The following is a 22,230-nucleotide window of genomic DNA, read 5'->3' as shown; positions in this document are numbered from 1 at the left end:
CCATCTTTCCCACGTCCTGGGTTTACAGCTGTGTGTGTGCCACTGCATTGGTTTGTGGGGTGCTGAGAACAGAACCCAGGGCTTCATGCATGCTGGGTAAGCACTCTGACGAGTGAGCTACATCTTCAGCTTGCGAGGGTAGCATGAGCAGAGCTAATTCTCCACTACCAGGGTCCTGACTTCCCACAGACTGGACCAGCTTGTCAAGGTTGCTTATATGCTTTCTTTAAAGAGAACAAGTTTTAAATGAACACCCCCTTTTAGAGACCAACCATCAGTCCTATGACAGCAACTCCTGTGGTATGCCAGCAACGGAGTGCTACACAGACCTGGAAATAACGCTCACATGCTTTTTTCTGCTGGCCACAGACGGCACTGGGATGCTTTATTTTTACACGCATATTTGGAGTCTTTCTCCAAAATCAAAGGGAAACCAGTTTATAAAATCCTGATCTTACCCATAATATGTAAATGGAGAACAAAGGCGTCAGAGGGGGGAAAAACCAAAAACCAAAAACAAAAACAAAAATAAAAAAGGGAGTGGATCTGACTGCTCAGAAAATTTCTGCCACATAAATCCAAAATGGGTCTGCCTACAGAATTAACAGAATTACTTTTAAAGACTCAACAGCTGCGAATGTTCTCAGCTGGCATGCTTGTGAGGCTCCAAGTTCAAGGCCAGATAGGCTCACTTGTGAGATTTTGGCGCTGCCAATCATTCTAAGTCAGCAAGGCTGGACTGCATACTGACTTAGAACAAGGAGGCTGAGAAGATTAAAGCAGAGACCTGCCCGGAGCTGTATGAACGCTTCAAAACCAGTAGGGTTCAGCTGGCTGTCGTGCCTTTAATCCCAGCACTTGGGAAGCAGGGGTAGTTGTATTTCTGTGAGTTCGAGGCTCTATGTACTTAACACCCTGTCTCAAAAGAATCAAAACCAACCAATGATAAAAGATTTGTTCCCAGCTTGACTGAGTGATCTTCTGTTAGTGAAGTTACTATATTTTGGGTTGTTCATATGTCTCTCTGAAACAAACAAACAAACGAATAAGAAACTACTAGGGTCAAGTCAACAGACATGACTGAGGAGTGGTCAGTGATGTGTAAATATAGGACTCACTCCTACAGGGGCACGTGGAACATGGCTCCCTGGCACACTGGAGTAAGCAAAGTCATCAGACATCCGAGATATCTGGTGGGAGGAACAGTAAGCAATCGCTCCAGATTCTAGTCATTTTGAGTCTTTCCCAATTTTGTAGTGAAGAAGGACCAAACAGAATACCCGAGGACTCCAAAGAGGAATCTTCTCACACCTTTTCCTGATAGCCACATACAAATATTACACAGAATACGCTTTGAAAATAAACCCTATGCTTGAGAGTAAAGAGGAAAAAGCCAGCCTACTTAGCTGTGAGAAATTAAACAACTAAAATCAGAAAACTAAAATTAATTTATCAGGAAGTCAAACTAGGTACAAATAGCCTCCTCCTTAAATGGGAATGGATCTGATTGCTCAAAAAATTTCAGTCATATGAAGTACAAGCCATAGTCACTCGCTCCATGAGCCACTTACTATTTTTATCATTTGTTTCAAAGCCATACGTCATTGGCATACTGGTATACAGAAGCTTCATGGTTAGGCAAATCCACCTCAGTTGCTTTGCCCCAGAAGTGAACTCTGACAAAAAGCAAATCTTAGCTGTTTGTAAACTAATAGAAAATCTAGGAGTCATAGACCTAATAGACAGAGATCTGCTCATCAGAAATAGAAATGTTGACTCCCTAAAGAAAAATAAATCATTCAAGAGGATGGAACTCTTCTAAATAACTAAAAACTAACACCCATAACATTTCCATAGCAATCCCTACTTTAAAAATAAGGATTTAAAAGGCAGTGAGACCATAAGCATCTTCCCTTTCCTACCCAAAAGGTCACTCTGAGGGAGATCACAGAGTACCAGAAGCCCTCATGACTCAGAGCTACTGTGGTCAGGGGCCATGGGCCGCTTCCTGGCTCTCCCTCCCTAGGCATCAGAAGAGAAATGGAAGGTGCCTCTTGTAAGGTGTTAACCATTTGGGCTGCAGGAGGGACAGATGGAAGTTTGACACCTAGGATGACTGACTACAGGCTAATCTTACCCCACAGGGGACTTTTTTGTGTTAAAGCAGCTGAGCTCACTTGCTGGGTCTGGACACTCAGTTCCACCACTGAGCCTGGGTCATGGAGCACTGCTTTTTTTTTTTTTTTGGTCATTGTTGTTGTTTTAATACCTCCATGTTGATCCTATTTTCACAAATAAGCTTCAGAGAAAGAAGGTTTGGGAATATGTTTTTAATAACCTCTCTGTGGGTCCTGGCTCTGGAATATTAACAGGCTTGCACATCTTCTCGTCCTCTGTGCCTGAAGAGCTTGAACTGACACCAAGTGGGTCGTCATAGCTGCTTTCTCCTTGACTGTTCAATTTGTCCGCATTAAACACTCGTATTTAAAAACTCCAGGACAGACTCGTTTATAAGCTAGCTCGTATAGATGCTTACACTGTTAGCATATAGGCAACCTCTCTGTATTTTAAAAAAAATACAACACGCACTCCCTTAAAGGTTCCAGTTCTAGAATGAGATCCCCCAAAAAAATGTCCTTGTAGAATGGAAGAAGATGGAGGGGCGAAGGCAGTTCTCCTTAGTAGGTGCCGGGATGCCTGACCCGGTTTAAAACTGGAGCAACAGCATATGGTTATGGTGAAAATTCAGAAGAGGCATCCCTGTGAGTGCCACTTGGCCACAGCTGGAATCTCAGGTTGGACACAGAGAGGAGGAGAGGGGCCAGTAGATGCCTCACCCTCCCACAGATGGTTCCCCCTAGTTCTCACAGGCGGCAGATGCAATAAACTAGGAATTGTTTGTAATGCAAATTCAAGTCACGCAGCTGCCCCAACCCTAAAACTCAAATACAAATGGTCACCCAGCTCCTGACACCAGCTTAAGAAACCTACCATTGCTGATGTCAGTGACACAAACAGCCCTGCTGAGGCCAAGAGGAAGGAGAAAGAGAGCAGAAGTGTGGTTAGGGTGAAGAAGACAGTCTGCCTTCCGGTTAGAGTGTTTTTGATCTCAGAAACATTACAAACAGCTGTTAGGTATTAAGGACCAAAGATTGTAGCTCACTTTAGTTGGACTCTAAAAAGTTGCCATAGCCTTGTGGTTAAAACTGAAAGGCTTCTGGAATTGTGCAAACTGCAAGGTCTCTCAATAAAATATAACTAACATGAATGCATTTTAACATGTAAGAGGAGTCGTCACAGGCATCAGAAAACAGAGGATTGGTTCTCTGAACACGGTCTACACCTAGTGACATTTACGAAGCCCACAAATCTTTCCTAAGCAATGAATGACTGGCTCACGGATGTCAACATTTAACTATATAGATAACAATAAATGTCTTTCATTCTATTGACATTTCAAAATGATGCTGAGATACAGGGTAGGGAGGCATATGTCCATGCATGTGTATGGGCACAATGGTGCATACACACACACACACACACACACACACACACACACACACACACACACACCAAAATGAGTATACTGGAGAAGTCAGGAGAAAAGGCTACAGAGACTTACAACAGAATAGCTTAAAAGGGAAAGGATAATTTTCAATATTTGTAGGCGCTATGTATAAATATCAGGAAGTTTATCACACTAATTTCCCTAATTTCTTGTGTGAAGAAAGAAGCACTTGGCCTTTCTATGGAATAAACCAGAATTCTGTACGAACTGGACTCATAAATTAAACAAACAGTTTTGGAAATGATTTTCTTTTACCAAAACTCTAACTTCATTAGAAAAGATTATGTGTTCACCTGTTAGTCTTTCTAAAGGAATCATCAACTGTTTCTTATCCAAAATGTGCCCCCCATTAAAAAATGCACAACTATTACCCCCAAAAAATCAGATATATTTCTCTATCTGGCTCAACAAGTCCTCTACATGTTTTAAAACCCAGAAGCATTTTTGGTGAGTGTGGCGGGGGGGGGGGGGGAGGATTAATCTATAAATAATACATTATGATTGTTTTATTAGTTCATCCACATTTTACGTAGAAGGTTGCTCACACTGCACAGACATTAAATATTTGAAATGTTTTAAAATAATGGGAGGGAATGTTCCTTGTAACAAACACCACAAACATCTCCAAGATTTGATCCCCACAAGCTGCTTTATGAAAAGGAGAAAAATCGTGGTTCCCTACCTGAGCTTAAATATCCATCTGGAATTTGTAGAAAAATTACCACAATAAGTCCGCAGTCACAAGGCCCACCAACCTCACATACCTATCATTTTAACTATCCAGGCCTCAGACGATTGTGTAGCCACAAGCACTCCAGCTGACTACCAGCCATTTCCTCTCTGCTGCTTTGGTGAACCACCCAGCTCTCAGATTCTGTCACTAACTAAGGTATCAGTGGGACTCCTTTCCCCCCAAGTGTTTCTCACAGACCTTTCAGTTTGTAGAACCACTGAGCCCCACGGAGGCTGGAGGTTCACCTCCAACACGTCAGTGAGACCCATTTCTGAGTGTTTCTCACTGGGCTTGAATGCTGGAGGAGTGGGGCAGGGAACAGGTTAACTAGCTCTACAATCATCTCAGCAGCTTAAAAAAACATGGGGATATTCAGTGTATTCATCAATATGATCACGTGCGCATCCTCTGCAAGCTACCATTCAGTTGTTTTCTCAAAACAGGTGAGGTCTCTACCCCCCAGTTAAAGAGAAATAGCATCAAATAACACACACGAAATTCTTCAAAATATTGTGTATACCAGCATAATGTAGTCTCTACAATACTGCATTTTTTACAACTTTAAGAAAATTGAACCCAAAGATTAAAAATAACAACAACTTTTCATTATATGGTCTTCAGACATTTTCCCAACTGACAATAAAGTGAAATGACTCACCTAGCCCCCCCCCCCCTTAAAGACAAAAGCTAATATAATAAAGACATTTTTCCAAAGCCAAAATAACATTCTGAATGTGTGGCTCCAAACGAGCATCAGTAGTTCTGACTCTAAAGAGTTTAGGGTTTTGAGAGCTACCCAGCTCCTTGGATCCTGAAAGATTAAATCCATTTTCCTCCGGTCACCAGCACAGAAACATAGCACTCATAAAAACCATAGATTAGCTACGCGGCTTCATTTGACTTCATAACTTGGGATCCTCTGCTTATTCATCTTAGCCCATCAAGCCTAAATCTAAAAAATCCAAACGGGAGACATAAAGACAGCACTGTTCTCAGGCCTGCCGCTCCTTACGCAGCCCTTACTGAGTGATGACTAGTCACATACAATGAAACCATTGCCAATGTGTTGGAAGAAATAAGCATTCTGTTGAAACACAAATTAATTTGCACGTCTGGAAATCATTTTCAACATCAGCATGTTACTCACTGTCCTCGGGATGGGTGGAGAAAGGGATCCATTTGACATGTATGGGTCACTATTCATATTTGGCATCATGATGTAGCCAGAGTAAGTGGAGTAGGGGGCTCCCTTGGTGTACAGGCCTCCATCTGGATGCTTTCCTGGGAGAATCCAAAGAACAGTCAAAGAGGCGTCAGCTTCCCTTTTATACCACACCATTTTTCATCAGAAAACCTTTTTGCTTCTATGAAAAGCCAGGCTTTAAGTAAAATATTTGTTTATAAAATACTGTAACTGGATTATTATGCTCTATTTTAGATTGACAGTGTTTATGCTCTTCCATGGCTTAACAGCAAACCAGATGTTTAAAAAACATATGGTTCAATTTACTCCCACTACTGACTGATGTTTTTACAAAAATAAGTGTTATTCATCTAATTTAATTTGCTCTAATGCTAACAAACTGGACTGAGGAATAAAGAAACACAAGGGAACACACACAAACTTAAAGCAGAAATGTTAACGTGGGGCCTTCTACCCCCAACACACATACACATTGATACATTTGAAGTGTCTTTCTTTTAGACAAATTTAAAAATTCCACCTGTGCCTCTGGATTTCTACCGAATGCTGGATTTTTACTGAGGAACAAAACAAAACAAAACTGCATCTAGTGTATGGTTGAACCCCAAATTTGTAGTGAATTAACCTTTGGAAGTCCTAATTTCATGGCTAAATTTACACCAGTCTACCAAAGAAATGTCCCTTTGCTTTTAATCTGAATAACTACTTGTTGCCAAGAAGGAAGGCATCAGCCCTCTCCCTGCCCCTGGTCCATGCACCAAGTATACAAACACTCCATTCTAGACGGGCCAATTGTTAAGCAACTGAAAGAGACCAGAAATGCCAACTGATTGACAAGTGAACCCTATGGTGATCTGATTAAACTTGGAATGAGCAAAGGACTGAGTGTGTGTGTGTGTACGCGCACGTGTGATTTTTTTTTTAAGTATTGACAAGAATCAGCAATGGGGGAAATGTCTACCATATGATATGTGTAACTTTGAACATCTTTTATATTTTACAAGCTATGTTCAGTTTTACTGAATGCTGACCCATCTGCCCACACACTGCTTTTCTTCACTGTACTGAGAACCTACACACAGCCATTTTGGGAATGAAAAACCCTCTTCAGAATGAAATGAAGAATACTCTTCAGAAACATTCCTTCTGTAAGACTCTGGATGCCAATGGGAATCCAAAGGCTCAGACTCATTTAAGGAAGGGTTCTAAGGGATGTGATTGCTACACACAGTGAGAAAGAAGCCCTGAGTTTCTGGGCATTCTTTCTTATGCTGTTAAAACAGTATGTGGGCACAGGCTTGCATATCTGGTTCCAGCCAACTAACTCAAATAGAAGTATCAAAATAGAACCAGATATTCAAATCGCACTTGTCCTATGGTTAAGTGGGGAGAAAGAGAATCTGGCTTCTTACCGTCATCGGGGTGCTCTCTGGCCTCGTCATGGTAGGGCTCCTGAGAGGACTGTGCTTGTCTCACCACCTAATGGCCACCCCCAAAAGAAAGAAGACCATTTTAGAGTTTGTAACCGTTGTGATGAGTCTGTGGTAATTCAAGGCACAAGATTTAAGTAAAACCCAGTCTACCCATTTGGTTAAAATTAAACACAAGCTAGGCTTGAGTACTGGAAAATCTCCCAATCAGGATGTCTCTTTGAGTGATTACTAAATACTCAGATCAAATGAATGTTGGGGGGGGGGAAGTGAATTGGTGATGCTCTACCAATCCATCAATGCTTCTTGGGTGCCCAACTTCAAGGACAAGTTGAGCCCCTTCAACCTCAGTTCACTTTGACAAGAGCTGATTAAAAACGCCCCCAGAAACATTTTGTAACTGAAAATAAGATCTGGGAACATACACAAAAGGACCATTTTGATGAGGTCTTGGAGAAATTGCCTGAGAGGGTCCCGGCTGGAACTGCCTCCACTTTTACAGGCCTCAGTGCTAGTAGGCTGTCAGAGTTGAACTGGTCTGTGGTTAAAGGGAGGGTAAATTGAGAGTCCAGTAATAGATACCTAAAAGGTAGCCCAGTTAATATCCGTTTTGGTAAGCGCCACCGACCCGACTCAACCAAACTCAACCACGTGTCAATCAGTGGTATCACCCCTCACCATCTTCTGTGGGGCTGCTTGATCCACTTCCACCGAGGAGGAAGGATGAACAGTTCAAACTCCCAACCCAGGTAGTTTTCGGTTTCTAAAGCACTGCTTTTTCTTTCTTTCTTTCTTTCTTTCTTTCTTTCTTTCTTTCTTTCTTTCTTTCTTTCTTCAGACTAGGAAACCATAGAAATGTGAGGTGGATGGAGATGTGTGAACTACTCCAGTAGATGGAAAGAGGCTATTCTACAGTATGCCAGAAGTCCCAGAGTTTACATGGTATTTGATTCCTTGGACCAGTGCCCTCCAGACGACCTCATTCTTCGGGGCACACAAACCTTTTTTTTTTTTCCTTTTACCTGACTTTGACTGCACCCTCCCTCCCCCTTTCTACTTTTTGCTGGACTTTGGGAACAGAGAGCCCCTTATATGCTAGGAATCGGGCCCCCAGTCTTCTTAGATGCGTACTCACCCCTGCCATCGGGATAGAGAAGGTAACTCTGAGGTGTTTCTTAAAAGTACTCTTTAAACCCAAAATGCCCCGCCCCCGAAACCACCCTTTCTTTGGGGTGGGGGTGGGGATGAGGGCAGAAGGCTGCCATTTAAGGAAAAGGGTAAACTCTTTAAGTTTCTCTGGGACGGAAAAACGTTAGGGACATCATTTGGGTATGGAACTTTTCTACTGGATGTTCCCCTGAGATTTACCCAGCTGCTGAGCCAGGGTGGCCGCTAAAGTGTGGGCTTTGGGGCTCTACGCCCATCCGCATCCTAAGCTAGCGCGTGGCCCGGCTCTCCGCTCCCTCGCGCCGGCACCCACGTGTCTCTATTTACTCTACTCCGGTTACCAGCGCGCTCGCCTGCAGCTGGCCCGGAGATCTGATAAAGTGCGTCCCTCCTCCCCAGCCGCGGCCGGGCTTCCGCCGAGGGCTTGCCTTTCTTCAGCAGAGATCCAGGGCCTGATTCCAACCCAGCCTAACCCCAAATAAACGCTTTTCTTTCCACTTTAAATGCCCGGGTTGCAGGCGGAAGGACTGCGGTGCCTGTGCCGTTGGGCGGCTCCGCTCGGCTCGCCCACGGCTCCCCGCAGCAGCCTCGCCCGGTGTGGGGACCGGGTCCCGCAACGCCCCCGCAGTCCGGGCGCGCGCTCTACTCCACGGCGGTTGGGGCGGCCCCTTCTGCCAGGCCCACGCCCGCCTCTCCTTCCTCCCGCCTGGGACTTCTCTCCTTGGAGCCCTCGGTGGTGTAACGCACTTTTGCACATTGTACCGAGAGAGCTAGCGGATGCACTTTGTTTTCCACTCAAGGATGGACTTCGCAGTTGTGTTTAGACATGACTGCTTTAATGTATCGGCCCCTCAGACCAGCTGAAACATCAGAGGACTAAACGGGACGGGCTAAGGCCAGTGTTTCCTGCATATTCTTCACCATTTAGCCACAGACCCACTTGGAATAATTTCCCTGCCCGCTGCTCACACACGTGCGCACTGTGGACCAGCGGCCGTTATTCCCCGCCCAGCCCGCGAGGGACCGGGGCGCAGCGGCCACAGTGGCCGCGCGCTCTGCCTGCTTCCTCTCTGCGCCCCTCAGACCCGCCACGCCTCTCGGGACAGTGGCCCACTCACCTCATGCCCGTTGCTGGCTGGGATGATTTCAGACTCGTTAACCAAGGATGACTTAATATCGGCTAAGTCGCCCTCCTCTTCGGGGTGACTGATCTCGGCGAAGATCTTCTCCTTCTGCGGATCGCCCTCATCCTTGAAGGGGATCATCTCATCGGTGGCGCAGAGTTCCGGGTCCCCTCCGCCGCCGCCTCCAGAGAGTTGGGGCATCCCGGCGGCTCTGTAATCTCCGCTCCGCTGCAGGGGCGCTCGGCGACAGCAGGAGAAGGGGGCGGGGGGAGTGAGAGTAAGAAGACTGTGTGCCGGAGGACTACGACTGGAGGCGGATTGGGCAAATGTGGGGCCCACGGCCAGAGCAGCTGCAGGAGCCGCTGCGATTGCCGCGCTTTCCCTCTTCACTTAGAAGGACGCCGGCGCCCGGCCCTGGGGCGAAGGGCACCAGACTGCGAGGGCGGCAGCCGCCGGCGCCTCTGGGAGCGTCTGCGCCGCTCCGCGTGCACTAGGCTAGGCTGCCAGGACTGGGTGGCCACCCCACGCGGCCCTCGTTGCCCGAGTCTGTGTGCCGCGAACGCCGGCTCTGGAGGGGACACGATTTTCCAAAGTGCAAAGGAGGATCCCGTGGCGCGTCGTGCAAAACCTCTCTACCGTGGATTCCTCGGATGTGGATTTCGGTGTTTGTTTTGAGAAGAGGAGAAGTGGGCCAAAAGGCTCCGTTTGCCCAGCCGAGGTGCGAGGAGAATCAGAAAATACCGAAAAGTCCACTTCCTGAAGGGTAAACAATAAAGAGCCACCAGAGCTGCAGACGTCTGTGTTAGAGCTTCTTTCCTTTCCTTTCGCTTTGGTGTTCCTTCTGGAGAAGCATTTAATCTGCTAAAGGAAGGGGGGGGGGCGGAGGAGGAGGGGAGAAAAAGAGAAGTTTGCCAAGAATAAAGTTTGTGCTGGTGAGCGCTGGGAATCGGCAGTGGCTGGCACTGCAGAGTCTTGGAGAGTCACAGCAGGAGCCTTGGGCCCAAATGGTCCAGCCCGCAGCTCCGGCCGATACACACAAACACACACGCACACACCCGCGCGCGCACACACACACACTCGAGCCCGATCCTTCTTTGTTCCCGGCTCGAGTTTCTGCTTGGCTCGCTGGAGCTATTACTCGCCTCTCTCCCCGCCTCCCCTCTGTCAAAGCAAAGAGCTGCTGGTGGCCCCTCGGCTCCTCCGAGCCCGACCGGAGGGGAACACCCGGAGCGTGGGGCGCTTGCAAGGCTCCGGGCGAGTCCAAATGCCAGGGCCCACGAGAGCGCAGCCGGGTCCCTCCTGTGAGCGCTGCCCCGCAGGTGAGCGGCTGCGCCTTCCCACCGCTTCTCCTCACCGCGCCTAGCCGGCGCTGCAAAGCTATTCAATTGCGTCGCTTCTCCTCCCCCGCCCCTCCCCCGCCTCCTGATCTCCTTGGCTGAGGGCTGGAGGGGTGGGGAGATGGGAGTCTGCTTGGAGAAGGAGGAGGAGGAGATCCAGGTTTTTCCCTAGCCCTAGTTCATTTCCTAGCGCCTGGAGGGCGAGTCATAGTTTGAGGGGCGCCGTGGGGATGTGTGTGTGTGTGTGTGTGTGTGTGTGTGTGTGTGTGTGTGTGTGTGTGTGTGTGTGTGTATGTGTATGTTGAGTGTGCGTGCGCGCTCATCCCTGGTTGGGAAAAAAACAACCTAGAGAAGGACCAGGTGCTGCTTGTAACCCACTCCAAGGCAAGCTGTTGCAGACGTGAAATTGGCGAGAAACTCTGCCGGAATGACTTAACTTCATCATCCAAGCATCTCTTCTTCTCTTGCCCCCACTCACTTCTTCTCCTTTGCCAGTCTCTCTTCAACCTCCTTTCCGCTGCCCACTCTAGCTTCCCCCCCCCCGCCCCCCACTCAGGCAAGGGGAGGAAGATGAAAGAGAAAGCCGCCGGCACTGTGGTCGACACCACATTGATAGATGCTCTGACAGGGGACGAGGCGAGAATTAGGGACTAGGAGAAGGAAAGGGAGAAAATGTAACACATTGCTTACCTAACCAAAGAGAAGAGGCACAGCAAGCTCAAGGAAGCAGAGTTGTGGCTGTACTAACGTGTATCACACGTTCTTCGGAGACAAGGGCGCACACGCTAGCGAAAATAAAATCTCCAGGCTTACCAAAGGGGAAAAGACCGGGAAGAAGGGAATGAAGACAGCCTTAATTATCGCTTAAAAAAAAAAAAACCATTGCTTTGTGTCCTTACTACCGAATGAACGTACATTCACGACTCAGTGTGTCCTCCCAAAAGGATGCAAAAGGACCTAGGAGAGGGAAACAGGGCTGGGCAGTTGCTGACATCCTGGACACTCCGCTGAAAAGGACCCTTGAGGACGTAAATCGGAATCCAACCTCAAAAATTCCTCGGTTCCCACTGTCTCTTTGATGCATTTTGTAAAAGGGCAGAACTCTTAAGGGCGATGCTTTGTGAAAGTTACCGTGTAAGTGAGGCTTAAGGGAACACGTTACATTCTGTCCCTTGGCGTTCAACCCCTCCCCTCAAGTCAAATATTCAGGCAAAATTATTACACCAATGCGGCAGCCATCTGTAAAAGCCTGGGAGCAGTAAACAGGAGACAGAATTGTACCTCCGTCTTCCCTAAACTGAAAATAAAACGCCACAGAATCATGTCTTAGTGACATTACATAAGAACGCTTAGGCAAAGGTCTCTCCTTTAAAGGTGAAATTGTGGGCTATTGAACATTGTAGACTTTAACTGTTATTTAAGTAAACATTTAAAACTTTGCTTACTGATAACTGCCAGTTTGGGAGCTTGCTAGGATGTGGTTTTCATAGTTATCAGTTCAGGTGGCCCCACAGGACCTAGTTGGTCATATGTAATCCGATAGATTTAGGCGCAATAAAGGAGCTGGCTAAAGAACTCAGAATAACGAAAACTGTTTTTTAAATTTAAATAATTGCCAAAGCTATAATTTACAGAAGCCCTAAATGACATTTTACTTCAGGGTGTCAGGGAGAATAATAGAAAGGTTGGGACTAAATTCACTTTTATAGTGATGCTATGCAACCTCCATTGCTATTAACGTGGCAGGCGAGGAGAGAGGGACCAGTTTCAGACATTCAGAGTTCCTGCTAGCATACATTTAACAGAGTCAGAATTCCTCCTCCGAGTGCGCCAATTTGTCTGAGCAAAAGAACCCTGGAAGATGCAGTTTCCTCTAAGCAGCCAGAGTAGACGAGTCCTTTTCATCAATCCCAGAAGGGGGAGGGGGCAAGAAGAATAGCCAGAGGGTATTTTTTGAAAGCCAAGAGGAGATTAAATGACGACTCTACATCTCCCCTGTTTAAGTGTTGCAACTAATTCGGATTCCCATTTTCTCCTTCGCGTTAATTATCTGGACTCTGTGAGTCATACGGAGCTCAGCTCCAGGTGTCCCAGAGATTAGGAGCTCAAGAAGATGGAGATATTTGGAGCAAAACCTAGTGAGAATGGTTTAGTAAAGGGCTTGGGATAGGTGGCTGCGTTTGATACCTTGCTATAACCCTCTTTGGAAACATTGGTTCTAACGAAATCACCTAATGGCTTCGCCCTGTTCGCCTGGCGGTGAGTGGTCTCCTCAGTGTGCTGTCTTTAGCAGTGTTGCAAATCTTAAATGGGGGCTACCCTTAAAACCATGCGCCCACACGTTTTAAAGCTTGTCGGTAAAGGGGGATTGGCATTTCCCTGTGAAGTCTCTCTTAAGAGAGAAAAGCAAGGAGACACAGGAGGGGCAAAGTAACCCCAGGAAGTGGTGTCTCTGGACTTCGCCTTCCTGGCAAAAGCATTCCAGTCGCCGGGCAGTCTCTCCTAATTCCTGTTGGGCTGTTATTAGCATAAGCATCAGCTTCTCCGCTTCTCGGGGTTAGGCGAGTGGGATCCTAAGTCTGGGATGTGGTGGGTGCGGTGCAGGAGCAGCCCTGCCGCCCCCTTTCCTCGGATGTAGAGGCAGGTTGTTCGTGTGAACTCTAGCGAACCACTGGAGGTTGGCTGTAGTAGGCTTACTCCTTCAGGATGTGGGTTTCAGGGGGGCGTTTTGATGTGATTTAATTCCGACCGTGAAACAATTGCTAGGGGCTGGTTGCGTTGCTGTTTTTTTTCCCCCCTCCTGGTGGCTTTGGGTTTAGTTTGTGAGTGAACTTGTTTTATCATCAACACTTCCTTTTGCACAAGGCGCTGTCTCCCGTGCTGTGCCTCTGGGTGGGGGTGGGGATAGAGGGGGGGGGGCGTAGAGGGGCGAGGCGCCCAACCCCAGCCGGAACCCAGGCTGCGGGGAGCAGAGTTGGCCCCACTGCCCCGAGGTGAGCATAGCCCAGTGCGCCGCGCGGGTGGGTTGGGGATGGGGGTGGGAGCTGGGGGCGGGGCAGGGAACAGAGGGACTGACCCATACCCACACAAGAAGACCCTCCCTCCCCCACTTAGCGATTTTGCAGCCAAGTGGAGTCCGCTGCAGACGGTCCAGAGAGTCCTTAATTACAGGGATGAGAAACGCAGTGCCCCCGCATAGCCTCTCCGCCCCCTAGGTCCTAACCCCAGCCCAGGCCCCAAGTCTTTCCTTTGTGTGGCCTAGATTCTCTGCCAGCTGCAACCTAGGTGGGATCCCAAAGGAAGGAGGTGGCGGGGCCTACGGAAGAGGATGCTCCGCCAGACAGCCGAGAAAGGACTAGAAAAACGAACTCATGTGATTCCAGGGGCGGAACCGAGACCCCGGTTTCCCACCGTAGCTTCAGCAGGGGTCTAAATCTGTGGGCACCTTCAGTTTAACCGACGTCACGGAGAAAGGGGACGAGGGAAGTGGCAGTTTGTGTCCCAGGGGTTCTTCCGCTTTAAACAAACAAACCCCAAGCCCCTTCCTCCAGGGTCAGGGAACTCGTGGGACCGTGAAAACCTTCTTCAATCCGGTGCCCGTAGACGCCCGGTTTCCGCGCGGCCGGCGCCCGTTGGCGCGGTCTCCCGGGCGGACGATTCCAGCGTGGGATCGGCAGCCTGGTCAGTCCTGTGCGCCCGCCTCGCAAGGTGGAGGAAGCACGGTCCACTCTGCTCTGTGGATTGTCAACCGCAGGAGGGAATGCCCGTCCCAACGTCATAGCAGCGCGGACCTGAGGGTGGCTGAGGACGGGCAGTGGATGGGACCGGGGATGATCTCAGGGGAACAGAATGACCCCAAGGGGGTGCAGAGGTTTGGCTCTGTATCGGGAATCCGAGATCCCGCACCGAGAAGCCAGCGTGACATCGGGACAGGGGGGATGCCAAACGTGGGCTTCTTGAATACACGTGCCGGCCGAAGAACCGTTAGTTTAGGGGGCGCAAACATCACATTCTTTTTCTCCCTTTCTCAAAACTTTTCTCCTACGCCTTAATGTGGCGCGGACAGCGATTTCTGGAAAACACGCGCGCCCTTTCAGCCCCTCACCCGCGGACCCTGCAGCCCCCTCCGTCCATCCTGGAGTCGGGACGCGCGCGGAAGGGCCACCCGCGCCCGCTGGTCTCGCCTTATATCGGCTAAGGGCGGCGCCTGCGCAGGGCCCGGCGCGGCGGCGCGGCCTTTGAAGTCGCGGCGGCTCCTGCTTTCATCCTTTCTTTTTTCCCTCTCAGGCCCCTTTGTGTGACTAAATTTGGCAAGAATATGGATCCCAGCCAGTCTTTCCACGTGTGCTCCCAGCTCCCAGCTGAGAAGGCCAAGGGTTCTCTTCCGGGTAAGGAGACAGGGAGAAAGATCAAAGAGTTTGGGGAGCTGGATCTGAAATGTGAATTGAAAATAAAAATCAAGCCTGGACACATTCCAGTTTCTAAAGCAAAACCAACCCTCTGCAGAGCTCATCTCACTATGGTGCTCTTTCTTTCAGCTCCGTTTTGCCCCAGCCCCCTTTTTTCTTTTTTTCTTTTTCTTTTTTTTTCTTCTCGAAATCACTCTTGAGCACATGGGATAAAATAAAGACAACATAGGGAAGCACTTATATTCTCCAGATTTTGTTTTGCAGTAATTTTATTAGGGAAAATATCTTGTTCATAATTACCGTTATGTGAGGCCGAATTTCTTCAGCCATAAATATTGTCTTCTTCCAGCATGCTTCACACTTTCTTTTGTGGCCACATTTGTGAGGGAGCGCTGACACAACACGTGTGGCCGTGCTGTTTGTGTGTCCTGCTCCTTAACCTCTCTACACACGGGTTTTTTTTTTTTAACCCCTGAACACACAGCTACGGAAAACTGCATATCTCTTCCACAGAAATTAGATTCATGAAATCCGATGTGAATGCCATTTTTAATCGCTTTCCCGGTTGGTTGGTCTAGATGATGTGAAGTTATTGTGTTGATGGGTCTGCCCACGTGAAACGTTTGTGTCTATGGCGAAAAGCCTGTAAGTTTTCACTTCTTGAAAGGTGTTCCCTACAGAGACAATTTCCCAACAGTGTCATGCAGAACCAAGACATCCCAGGCCCAAGACAGGCTCAGCCCCTGCCTCCCTTGCCAAGGGTGAGGTTAGATATGGCATCTAACCGCTCATAATATTCATGTTCTCTGCAAATAGGTGTGTAGTAATCAGTGAGATAACTCATATGAAAATATGCCAAAAGGAAGCTATTAGGATGAAAAATACTTATTTAAGGGGAATGCTGATTATTTACAAAACCAAAATTTAAAAAGCCCTGGGAACTTTTACCTGAATGGAGTCAAACTGTGTATGTGGGGACAATGAACACATGGAGAAAACACTCGGGAAGATCAGCAGTAAGAATTCAGGCACAGTGGTGGGAGGAAGTGCAGAAAGACATGCAAGAGGTGTTTTGAGAAACTGTGTAAACCTCACCATCAGCTGTGTTTTAGAATATGGTGTCACAGGCCTCAGCATCCCAAGTTCATAGTGCAGTGAAGATGCTGACTAGGAAATGGCAGGAGGACAAGCGTAGTACTTAAGACGCTAACTAATCCCGAGGAGACCCACCAGTGGAGTCATTTTCTGGGCTCAGTTTCTCAGTATAAACTTTTCAAAGGAGACTGTGTTCAGATGGATGACAGTGTGGTCCAACGGCTGGGGACTTCCAGGGCAAAGGAACCGCGATCCTGAGATGCTCAGCTTTCTGCTGCCTGCCATTCCAGCCTCCAGCGTTGAAAAGCCTCCCTGAAGGGAGACCCCACCCCCCACCCCCCAACCTCCCCCAACCCCTCCACCCCCTCAGCTCCCACCCCACCCCACCCCAGCTATCTGGGTTGATTGGCACGTAGGAGGTGTCTTCTATTTGTACAAAGTACCTTTCCCCAAAAGTCACAAATTAGAACAAATTAGAAGTGGTACCAACAGCAATCTTTCCTTAAACACACACACACACACACACACACACACACACACACACACACACACACTTTTTTGAAAATTTAGTTTTTGCCAGAGGAGGAATCTCACCGAAGTACTGAGAATCCTAGGACTCTCTTATTTGAGTGGGCAGTAGGGAAGCCCTGAAAATACTAAAACAGCAGCAGCAGCAGCAGCAACAACAACAACAACAACAACAAAAATTGGCTTTCCCCTTAAGGAAAGAAACTGTGAAGAAGGCAAGGTGGCTAAGGGGATTTACTTCGTACTGTCAATCTGTTTCCTTGGTGGACACAGTAATGGAGGGGCCTGTTAGATGTTGGTAAATGTGCTTCACAGGATGGTCAGCCTTAGTTTGTATTCTGTGGCTTCCAGGGCTCTGTCAGCATTGGGCAAGGCCCTAATCCCTGGTTTGAAGATTGAAGCCAGAGCCACAGCCTTCTTGCCTAAGGGCAGCAGTGGAACCCAACTGAACCCTGGGGAGATTACTGCAGAAGGTCATTAGGCTCATTGTCCACCCAGTTACTCTTAGCACACAGTGATAGGAATTTCACCTACAGGGGTTGTCAGCCTGCCTTTGATGTGTATGATCTGTACAGTTTGGTGTTCTGGGAAAGTGCCTGACTGACAGGCTCAACATCCAATGCTTAGAAAACACATCTCCACAGGCACTGCTTTATACGATATCAGAGCAGCTTTTTGAATGGGTTTCATCAAAGTCAATAAACTAACCTGGAAGCCTGGGATCAAGCCTCCAGTTTTTCATAATATGACTTGGGGGGGGGGGTGGTGCGGCGGCGAATCCTTGCCCTTAGTTGGTGCTTGTTTTTGTTAGAAATTGGGTAACTTTTCCAAAGTATTTATTTCTCCAAAGGGGGAAGCCAGCCTCTCTAACATTTGACCTGGAGAAAGCTTTTGTTCTGCTCCTGTCCAATACAAGCAGACTCACCGGATGAAATACTGTTTCTAGCTCTTGATGGCGTCTTGCGCAGCTACACTCAGCGCTCAGAATGATCAATTAGGGAGAGAATTCAGAAGGCTGAAGGTGCCAATACAAATAGTTTAGATCGCATCATTGTCATCTGGCGCGAGCAAACATTTATTTGGCAGAATAAGTCTAATTGCCTTGTCTGGATTTGACTGAAAAGGTCCTGTACCCTACTCTGCCAATTCCAGATCCCAAGCCCACTTCCCTTAGGTGGACTTGGCAGAGGACGAAGCAGAGAGATTGGTTACTCTCCTATCACGTTAGGCAGTAAATTTCGACTGCCAGTTCCAATAACTCTCCAGACTCCTCAGTGAATTTTAGGGCGTCACGTAAGCAGACACGTGGTCTTTGTCCCTCAGGTTCCAGGGGGTGGCCTTTAGACTGCTTTTGCTTTGCATTACAGGAGCAGAAACTTGGGATTTATCCAGTGGTGTTCACCTTTCCTAATGCTACCACCCTTTAATACAGCTCCTCATGTTGCGGTCACCCTCAACCGTAAAATTATTTTCGTTGCCACTTCCTAACTGTAAGTTTGCTACTGTTAGGAATCATAGCACAAATATCTGTGTTTTCGGATGGTCTTGGGCAACCCCTGTGAAAGGGTTGGTCGACTCCAAAGGGGTGGTGACTCACAGGTTGAGAAGCACTGCCTTTATCCCTCTGTTCCCTTCACTGTCCAGCATCTTTTTCGTCCTCATTTATTAGCTGTCCCTCCCCTTGGAGCACGTGTTTCATGAAGCGGGCACTTTGTTTTGCTGCGTCTTCAACATCACGGAAATTAAACTAGAAAGGCAATACAAAGTTACCCAGCATGCAGTTGATAGTAACCACAATTAACTTGATCCTTACCACGAGTGCACATACAGATGAAAGGTACAGATATAGTTTTACACTAAAAATCCAGAAAGCAACACATCAAATTAACTTTAATAATATAGTTTACTTAAATCAAATATCCAAAGTGCATCTATTCCTCTGTTTCCAGGAGAGATTGGTTGGAGTGTCCCTGTTGTCGACCTCCACCTCCCCCACCAGTACCCAAAAAATCCAAGGATGCTCATGGCCTTGTATAAAAAACAACTGCTTGGTGTGCTTACATACAACCTATGTGAATGATAAAAAGAAATAAAAAGGAAAGGACATGACTGTTCCTAGGTATGGTGGAGAAAAACATTTACTGTAGATATGTGAGAGGGCATAGCCAGAGGCAGGGACATCTGGGAGAGTCCAGAGAGTCCAGAGTGACCCTGAGCCATGTGGGGAGAGGGGGAGGGGAAAGAAAGAGCAGAACCAGGTGCAGCAGCCAGGAGCCCAAAGGTATGAAAAGGGCAGGTAACCAAAAGGAAGAGCCTCTTGGTGTAGGGTTCAGGGTAGAGGCCAGGCATGCTATCCATACCCGGGCAATAGCATCCCAGTTTGGGATGCTGGGAAAACCTGGAGGCCAGGTCACTTTGAAATGTTAAATAGGCACCTCGCCCATTTGTCTGGTTTGAAACTTAACACTATGCATCCTTCCATATTGCTTTATTTAAAAAAAAAAAAAAGTCAATGAGCAGAAACTCATTGTACAAAGTGATGCGCTTCCTCGCGGCAAATTCTCTGAAGAATGCCATGGCCGTTTAGCACGTGCACCATCGTGTCACCCTCTCCTGCCCACTCCCACTGCTCTTCCCTTCCGGCTTCCCAAACAGTCTGCTTGTCTAGATCCCGTTTCTGAAAGAAAGCATGCGGTGTTTGTCTTCTTGATGCTGGCTGGCTTTATCTAGTCTGGTTCTATCCAGTTCTACCCATTTTCTTGCTAAGGACATAACTTCTTGGTGGCAGAATAAACCCACATTGTTTATGCATGCTATATTTTTCTTTTTCCCACTCGGTCACTGGTGGATACCTGGGATGTTTCCTCAGGAGCAGTAACATCAGACATGGACGCACAGGTGTCCCTGTAGCGTGCTGTTGTACATTCCTTTGAGTGGATTCCCCATGGGGGTCCGCCATACTGATTTTCAAAGACTAATTTAGTTCCCACCAGCAGGTTCATCCTCCAACCCCTGATGTTGGCCAGCATTTGTTGCTGTTTTTGTTTGGGGTGTGTGTGTGTGTGTGTGTGTGTGTGTGTGTGTGTGTGTGTGTGTGTGTGTGTGTTTTGATCCATTCTGAAATTGCACTGTATTTTGATTTGCATTTTCCTTATGGCCAAAGATGTTGAACCTTCTTTCATGTATTTACTTGCCATCGTACCTCACCTTTTGAGAGCTGCCTGGTCAGCTTGTTTGCCTGTTTCCTGACTGGATGGTCTAGACTTGGTTTGTCTCAGTTTTTTTTTTTTTTTCATTAACTGTCTAGGGATATTAATCTCCTGTGAGACGTACGCCTGGCCAAAGGTTCCACCCATTCTGTGGCCTGCCTCTTCCCTCCGCATTGTCCTTTGCTGTGTAGAAGTGACTAGATTCCATGCAATCCCACCCCTCAAGCCTTGCTATTAAGTTCCCAAGCTGTTGGCCTCCTTTTCCAAGAGTCCCTGACCATGTCTAAATCTTGAAATATCTTCTCTGTGTTTTCTTCTGTCAGTTTCAGAATTCGAATAAAGAACTTTTATCTATTTTGAGTTGGCTTTTGTATGGCATGAGAAATATGGATGTAGTTTGATTTGTCTACATGTGACTATCCAGTTTCCTAGCACCTTTGTTATAAAAAAAAAAAAAAGGAGTTGTAGCTATAGGCTTTTTCCCTATGCCATTGGTCCGTGTGTCTGCCTTATGGTGTCAGTGCTACAGCATTTTGATACTAGCTCTGTAGTATAACCTGAGAGTCTGGCATCATGCTGCCTCCAGTGCTGCTCTTTCTGCCCAGGATTGCTTTGGTACCCAGGGTCTTTTGTGCTTCTATAACAATGCATGGTTGTTTTTCTCTTTCTTTGTAGAATGCCACTGGAATGTTGGTAGAGATCGCTTTGAATCTCTAGATCACTTTTGGTATCATAGCCATTACCCTCCCATGAAAAATTAATCTGCTAATCCCCAAATGGGGGGAGAGGTCTTTTCATTATCTAGTGTCAATTTCAGTTTGAAGTTTTGTAGGGTGTAGACATAGGTTACTGTGTAATTCCAATGCTAACTTCTGTACCCTCCATATCTAGTTGCAATCCTTGTTCTGAGAGTTTTCCTGTTTCAGTGTTGGATAAACACTGTGCCTCAATTGTCCCTTGGTATGACAATAAAGCAGCTTACAGCTAATCACTGAGCAGGAAAGAGAGTAGGCCTGGACTTCCTGCCAGCTAGAGGAAGAGGAATTAGAAGATACAGCCATGAGAGAGGTCCAGGAGACATCAGGTGGGAGAGAGAGTGAGAGAGAGAGAGAGAGAGAGAGAGAGAGAGAGAGAGACAGAGAGAGACAGAGAGAGAGACAGAGACACAGAGACAGAGAGAGACAGAGACAGAGACAGAGAGAGACAGAGAGACAGACAGAGAGAGACAGAGAGAGAGACGGAGAGAAAGAAAGGAAAAGCTACAAAGTGCAAGTATCTCTGGGATGTAAGCTGGGAGGAAGCCATATTAGCTTAGAGGGTTAAGAATAGAGTAATAACTGCTCAGTTCTTGTGCTGTGAAACTTGTTTAAATAATAGTCTCAATTATTTATGGGATAGCTAGGTTAAGAGAGAAATTGAGAAACAAACACAGTTATATAAAATAACATTAACAGTAGAGTTTTTTTTCTTTTAAATCTTCTTTGTTAGGTTTATTCCTAGGTAGTTTGTTGTTTTTGTTGTCTTGAATGGAATGCTTTCATGATTTCTTTTTCAGTGTGTTTGCTAGGATTTAAAAGAAGATACTCATTTTTATATGTTGGTTTTGTGTCCTACTTCCTTGAGGAGTGGACTCAACAGCTCGACTCCTTCTGATGGGGTCTTGACAGTCTTCTAAGAATAGAATCAGATGGTCTGCAATTGAAATAATTTGACTTTTTACCATTTACCTTTTTTTTTCTCTTCCCTATCGATGTGGCTAAGACTTCAAGTGCTGTTTTAAATGAGGTGAGAGTGTCTCCTTCCTGATTTCAGAGGGGCTGTTTTCAAGTTTTCCTCATTAGGTGTAATGCAGGCCAGAGATTTGTATATAGCTTTTACTATGTTGAGGTGTGTCCCTTCTTTTTCTACTTTCTTCAGGGCTTTTATCAGGAAGGAATGTTGAGCTTTACCAAAGGCTTTTACTGAATCTATTCATAAGATAATGTGATTTCTGTCCCCAAGTCTATAGGCTAAGGTATTTATGGATTTGAGCACATTGAACCATCTTTGCATCCTGGAATAAAGCAAACTTGGTTGCTCTCATGTGCTTTAAATAGTTCTAGATTATGTAAATACCTGTTATATTGTATTGATTAGGAAATAACAAGAAAACAAACCTTTGCATATTCAATACAGACACAGAATATTTCCACCTATAATTGGAGCCCCAGTATGTTCTTATATACTATTTACTTGAATTTCTGTTTCATTAGAAAGCACTCAAAGAAAGAATAAGCAGGCTACCAAGATGAGACTTGATAGCCTATGACCATATAGTAGGTGAGGAGGTCCCCCTCGATCATAGACCTAGGGGAGGGGAATTGGGTGAAAGCGGGAGGGAAGGAGGAATGGGCAGATAGGAGTGATGGGATAACAATTGAGTTGTA

General features: G+C 46.8%; 2 protein-coding genes across 7 annotated transcripts in view; one reads left to right on the top strand and one right to left on the bottom strand.

Moving 5' to 3' along the window:
* LEF1 (lymphoid enhancer binding factor 1) overlaps positions 1-10,593 on the bottom strand; it is a 115,289-nt gene extending 104,696 nt beyond the window's left edge. For 3 of the 6 annotated variants that reach the window (XM_084756227.1, XM_084756226.1, XM_084756228.1), the window contains exons 1-3: positions 9,221-10,593; positions 6,918-6,984; positions 5,449-5,582 (exon numbers count right to left, since the gene is read on the bottom strand). In XM_084756227.1, the coding sequence (XP_084612353.1) occupies positions 5,449-5,582; positions 6,918-6,984; positions 9,221-9,427 (408 nt within the window). In that variant the 5' untranslated portion in view covers positions 9,428-10,593. Of the gene's footprint in view, positions 1-5,448; positions 5,583-6,917; positions 6,985-7,613; positions 7,926-8,070; positions 8,433-9,220 lie in introns of those variants that run through there. The other 3 variants (XM_084756229.1, XM_084756230.1, XM_084756231.1) reach the window with 3 other exon arrangements.
* Positions 10,594-13,524: 2,931 nt separating this feature from the next.
* Positions 13,525-22,230, top strand: part of LOC311582923 (uncharacterized protein) — a 28,954-nt gene continuing 20,248 nt past the window's right edge. The window contains exons 1-2 of the mRNA XM_084756245.1: positions 13,525-13,556; positions 14,851-14,951. Coding sequence (XP_084612371.1) covers positions 14,882-14,951 — 70 coding nt within the window. The 5' untranslated portion in view covers positions 13,525-13,556; positions 14,851-14,881. The remainder of the gene's footprint in view (positions 13,557-14,850; positions 14,952-22,230) is intronic.

This window comes from Acomys minous (genome assembly GCF_964271855.1).
Source record: "Acomys minous genome assembly, chromosome: 14".
NCBI classification, from domain to species: Eukaryota; Metazoa; Chordata; class Mammalia; order Rodentia; family Muridae; genus Acomys; species Acomys minous.
This window is presented reverse-complemented; position numbering and strand designations above follow the sequence as displayed.